The sequence below is a fragment of the Aphidius gifuensis genome, linkage group LG2, assembly GCF_014905175.1.
Source record: "Aphidius gifuensis isolate YNYX2018 linkage group LG2, ASM1490517v1, whole genome shotgun sequence".
NCBI classification, from domain to species: domain Eukaryota; kingdom Metazoa; phylum Arthropoda; class Insecta; order Hymenoptera; family Braconidae; genus Aphidius; species Aphidius gifuensis.
Genome location: NC_057789.1, coordinates 5,202,552 through 5,208,520, shown reverse-complemented (window position 1 = coordinate 5,208,520; position 5,969 = coordinate 5,202,552). Strand labels below are relative to the sequence as shown.

Below are 5,969 nucleotides of genomic sequence, written 5' to 3'. Positions count from 1 at the left end.
CATTTATCCAAATTTTTTTTATAATAAATAATTTTAATTAATTCGATTAACTAGATTTAATTTATTCAGGTAAATGCGTTGTTTATAAATTTTATAAATAATTTTTTTTTTGGAGTAAAAAATAACCGATTAAACGTTAATACACATTGACGTTCATTCGGCGAATGCCGGTCTGTTGTAATGGCAGCAACAGACAGGTTTCCTAATATATTTTTTTTCCTTTTTTTTTACGTTCTATTTTCAAATAAACCAATCACAATTTTTTAATCGAAAACAACAAAAAGATGGCGCTTCTTAGAGCGAAAGTACTGGCATCTTTCGTCACAGTAGGGTAGCTCTTGTCAAGGTCGTCATTTTTAATTTGTTTTTTTTTTATTACTCAATTTATTTATTTATTATTATAATTGTTTTTTTTTTTTTATATAAGTATATTAGCAGTGAATTTTTTATATATTACAATATTTTTTATCATCATTGTAGGCTGTAAAAGTGCTGTGTGTGCCTTAAATTGCTCTGTCATTGAGAATTTTTAAATAATTGTAATTTTAAATTATATTTTTTTAATAAAAAATAAAAATCATGTTGAAAAATACAGGGTAAGTAAATTGTCAATTAAATTTCTAATATTTGTTGCATTTGTTGAGTTGAAAAATATATAAAATCAAATGTAGTACAAAGATTTTAAAGATAAATTTTGATGAATTATTCAATGTGATAAATAAAAGTCCAAAGTACAATTAAACTTGAAATAATTTGATAATTATTTTTAGAAAACTTGCTGGTAAAACAATATTTATAACTGGGGCATCACGAGGAATTGGCAAAAGTATTGCATTAAAAGCAGCAAAAGATGGTGCTAATATTGTAATATGTGCAAAAACAACAGAACCACATCCAAAATTACCAGGTACAATATTTACAGCAGCAAAAGAAATTGAAGATATTGGTGGTAAAGCATTACCATGTACTGTTGATGTACGTGATGAAGGACAAGTTAATGCAGCTGTTAATCAAGCTGTTAAAAAATTTGGTGGAATTGATATATTAATAAATAATGCAAGTGCAATATCATTAACACCAACATTAAAAACTGATATGAAAAGATATGATTTAATGAATGGTGTCAATGCAAGAGGTACATTTTTAGTATCAAAAGCATGTTTACCATTTTTACAAAAAAGTATTAATCCACATATTGTTAATATAAGTCCACCACTTAATTTAAATCCAATGTGGTTTAAAAATCATGTTGCATATACAATGGCTAAATATGGTATGTCAATGTGTGTATTGGGTATGTCTGAAGAATTTAAAGATGATGGTATTGCTGTTAATGCTGTATGGCCAAAAACAGCAATTCATACTGCTGCTATTGAAATGTTAAGTGGTCCAGATAGTGCTGATGTTAGTAGAAAACCAGATATAGTGTCTGATGCTGTTTATGCTTTGATTTGTAAAGACAGTAAAAAAGTAACTGGTAAATTTTTCATTGATGAAGAAATACTTAAGGAAGAAGGAATAACTGATTTTATTCCATATGCTTGTAATCCTGAAAAAGTTAATGATTTAATGCTTGATTTTTTCCTTGATGTTGAGGATTCAGAACAACTTATTCAATTAAAAGATGACAAGAAATCATCTACTGATTCTAAATCAGATATTGAAAATATTTTTAAAGCAATTAAAGCAAATATATCACCTGAACTTGTCAAAAAAACAGCAGCTGTTTATCAATTTAATTTAACTGGTAAGTTGTCATTTGTTTATAATAAATAAAATACAATTAACTAAATGAATATTATTAATTTACAAGGTGATGAATCTGGTACTTGGTTTATTGATTTAAAAAATGGAAATGGTTCATTTGGCAAAGGACAACCAAGTCAATCACCTGATGCTACATTGACAATGGATTCAAAAAATTTCTTTGGAATGTTTACTGGTAAATTAAAACCATCAACAGCATTTATGATGGGTAAATTAAAAATTGATGGTAATTTACAAACTGCAATGAAACTTGAAAAACTTATGAGTAGTTTAAAATCAAAATTGTAATTAATTGTTATTTTTTAACATAATTTTTTGTTTTTTGATTATCATTTTATAACAATTTATTGAGCGTTTATTCAACTGCAAATTCATCTACAATATTTTATAGTTTTATAATAATAATTGTTAATGGGAAATATATATATATATCTATATTTTTTATGGGAAAAAAACCTATTATTTGTATTATGACATTTTTTTTTTTTCTTAGTATATAAGTTTATGTATAAATTAAACAAAAAAAAATTATGGAAGCCAGTTAATCGTATACCTATTGCCATTAGTTAAAAATCAGAGTATAATATTTTTGATTATAATTGTTGTATAAAAAACCAACAGTTAAAAATTTAATTATTTTTTTTTTTTTTTGTTTTCTTTTTTCTACAAAAAATAGATATTGCAATTTTATTGCATTTAAATACAATAATATCTCATGTATGATTCCTCCATGTCAGTTTAAAAAAAAAAAAAAATACTGACTTTCATTATTAATAATATCATGATTGTTTTTTTTTTTTTTTTTTCCCTAATGTATATGTTTAAAAATTTGACGTGACTATGATTTTAATTTTTAATTATATTTAAAAAAAAATCATTTATGTCATTGGATTATTTTTTTTAAATTCGGTTAAAATCATTTACAAATTAAAAAAAAAAAAAAAAGAGTAAAAGAAATTTGTAAGAAAAAAAAAAAAAAAAAAATGTTTTTATAATTATTTTTTTGGTGAACTTAATAATTTAGTCCTTTCTTTTTCATCTTCAATGAAAAAAACTCGAGTTATAACAATATCACCTGTACTCATTGTCTGACTGGCAGTCTCAGTAGTTTTTATTCGTTGTTTAACTGGTGTATTTGATAAATCACCAAGGCACATTGAACATTTATTTAATTGTGAATGATCATCATTTATAAATGAATTATTTTTTTCATTAGGCACAACTGTTGATAAAATGGCATCAAGTTTATCCATTCTTTCAAATCCATCAATTTGATGATCAGACAAAAAATCATTTAACATTTTCATTGATTCAGTTAATGATGGTGATTCAATTTTAGTTGAATCACTTGATGTCATACTATCTAAACTTGGATATTCATTTTTATCATCATCATCATCACAATCATCATCATCATCATCTGTACTTTCATTTTTATCATGATTTAAATTTTCTAATTTTTCAAGTTTTTTAGCAACCTTATGACAACCTTTTAATTTTTCTTTTTCATCTTCAGTTAATGATAAATGACGTAGTAAACGAATTTCTCTATTAGTTAATACAATATTTTTACCAGATGTTTCTTCCATTCGTTTTCTCAAATCACATATTTCTGTTTCAATTTTTCTTTCTTTTTTAGCTGCTTTAACTCTATCTGGATTTATGTGCATGTCAACTTGTTCACTGCATAATTCTTTAAATAATAACCACATGTCTGGTTTTATTAATCTGTAAATTCAAATAAATAAATTAAAAATTAAATAATCATATATTTATTATAAATTAATATTATTATTTACCTTGACATGCAAGTATAAATTTGTGGTACAAGTCCTACAACATCACTGCTGGCATATATAAGCATATCCCTTGACAATGGTCTACGTGCCCAATATTTTTGATCACGACGATAAATAAATTTAAGTTGTTCTTTTAAAAGATTACCTTGTACACCATATATTTCACACAGTGTATTTAAATTGACATTTTTAACTTTGTAAACTGGTCGACCAGTATCTTGATATTGAATAACAGCATGTGCTGCTTGAGTATCAAACACATTTGTCAACATAATTCCCAATTGATTATACAAATTGACACTGTCATTTCTACAATCATGAATAACCTGAGAGAAAAAAAAAACATGCCAACCGAATAAATTATTAAATTATATTTATAATTTTTATTAAATACCTATATGTTATAGTTTTATAATCACCTTAACAACATCTGGACTTTCTAATAGCTTTTTTAATCCTCCAATTAAACTTGGTGTTGTAAATATATCAAAAATATAAATAACTCCAGCTAATGTGCCAATTTGTACAAGTGTCAATTGTCCTTTAGTTCCAACATTAATACCTTCACAATCAAGTGATACAATAATTTTACCATCATAACTTAGTCTTGATGAATTCATAATATCATCAATAATTTGTAATGATTGTTTTAAATGTACAATGACTTTTGTTTGTTGTAATATTTTTAATTTCCAATCACCAATTTGTGGTGCATGTATATTCATATCTTTTTCAGTATTATCAGCAATTGTTTTCATAACAAGTGAATTAATTCTTTGTTTTAATGATTGTTGTTGTAAACTAACTGGTGGTGATGAATTGTGTTCAAATGATGATTGATAATCATCATTAAAATTATCATTACTAATTGATGTTTGATTATCAAGTGAATTATAATTTGATTGATTATTATTATTTTGATTAATTGATGGTGATGAATTTCTACTAAAATTACTACCTCCTCCACCACCAACGCCAACACCATCAGTTTTATCAATGTCATTATTTTGTTTTTCTTTTATTTCTGGTTTTTTAATTGTTGATAATTTTGGCTTAATATTTACAGTTACAATATTTTTTTGTACATTAAATGTATCTGTAAACATTTTTAAAAATGTTGATAAATCTTGTGATGTTGTAAAAAATGATGACCATTGATTTGATTCTGGATGTTTTGATACTAAATTTAATAATTGATCAACTGTTGTTGTACCATTTTTATCAATATTTGAAAATAAAAAATCAATTAATTTTGTTGTTATTTCCTGATCAACAGGAATTTCTGGTTCTAGTTCATGAAATGGTACACCTTCCATATTTTCAAATTTTTTTAATTTAACATTTTCTTCAGTAACAATAAAATCATCAACATATTTACTTAAAAAATCACGAAATTCACGATAATGTTGACCAGATAAATGTCTAACTTCTGGTGATGCTTGTGAACGATGACCAAGTAAACTTTTAATTGGTACCTCAGCACCAGCACCATATTGTATTAATTTATTTGTAAAATATTCAACAGCTTCTCTAGCATAATCACGTGTATTTTGAATTGTTGCACCAGTGTCAGGCTCAACCACTGCCTGATATGTATTTACAGATACAACATCACCATCAACAACAAATAATGATGGATATTGTGACAAAAATTTTCTCAATCCACTTTGTGATCCACCAGCAATTTGTCGCATTTCCTTGGTAAATCCTTTTGCTCCAAATTGACAACTTAAATCATGTAATGTACGTGGACCACCTTTGTCCATCAAACGTTCAAAAAAAAATAGCAGAGTTAAATTTCTCACCAACTCGTACTCCGAACTATCCATCTTTTACTCGAGGTTATGGCTTTTATTTTATTGCTAATAAAATTAATTAATTATTACAAATTAATATTGACAAATATATTACAATAAAAAATGGCTGATTATTATTATTATAGAACACTTTTGTATGCAAATTATATAGCTTACCTTAATAATTATTTAGGAATTTTTTTTTTATTTAAATTTTTTGGGTCACGTTTCTTCTTCAATATGTATTAATTATTATTTATATATAGAATGTATTATAAATAATTATTAATTTGTATTTTAATATGTTGGCTAGTGATAAGTGGGCTGGCTTTTTATTTTTATTTTTTCACATGTTAATACTTATTAAATAAAAATTTTCTTGGAGCACCACATCACACACAGAGCCACACACGACATTCCAAATAATTTTACCAATTTAACAATTCACCTGCCAAGTTAGTATATCTATATATATGAGGTTTTTATTGTCATTATCATTATTGAAAATTTTAACTGACTCGGCTTGTCTCGGTCTCTGTGTGGGAGAGACACGTGACGTCATACAGCCTCGGTTTGTGTGTTTAAAATACATTTTTTTTTTTATTTT

General features: G+C 25.5%; 2 protein-coding genes across 2 annotated transcripts; one reads left to right on the top strand and one right to left on the bottom strand.

Moving 5' to 3' along the window:
* The first annotated feature begins 405 nt into the window (after positions 1 to 405).
* Positions 406 to 2,772, top strand: LOC122848571 (hydroxysteroid dehydrogenase-like protein 2). The gene is made up of 3 exons (XM_044146741.1): positions 406 to 596; positions 771 to 1,747; positions 1,814 to 2,772. Exons 1-3 carry the CDS (start codon positions 580 to 582, stop codon positions 2,053 to 2,055), a joined length of 1,236 nt encoding a protein of 411 aa, XP_044002676.1. The 5' UTR covers positions 406 to 579; the 3' UTR covers positions 2,056 to 2,772.
* LOC122848570 (egalitarian protein homolog) lies at positions 2,401 to 5,834 on the bottom strand. Its single transcript, XM_044146740.1, has 4 exons — positions 5,540 to 5,834; positions 3,986 to 5,428; positions 3,567 to 3,892; positions 2,401 to 3,495 (listed from the first exon to the last, which is right to left on the bottom strand). Exons 2-4 carry the CDS (start codon positions 5,393 to 5,395, stop codon positions 2,763 to 2,765), a joined length of 2,469 nt encoding a protein of 822 aa, XP_044002675.1. The 5' UTR covers positions 5,396 to 5,428; positions 5,540 to 5,834; the 3' UTR covers positions 2,401 to 2,762.
* Positions 5,835 to 5,969: the final 135 nt, after the last annotated feature.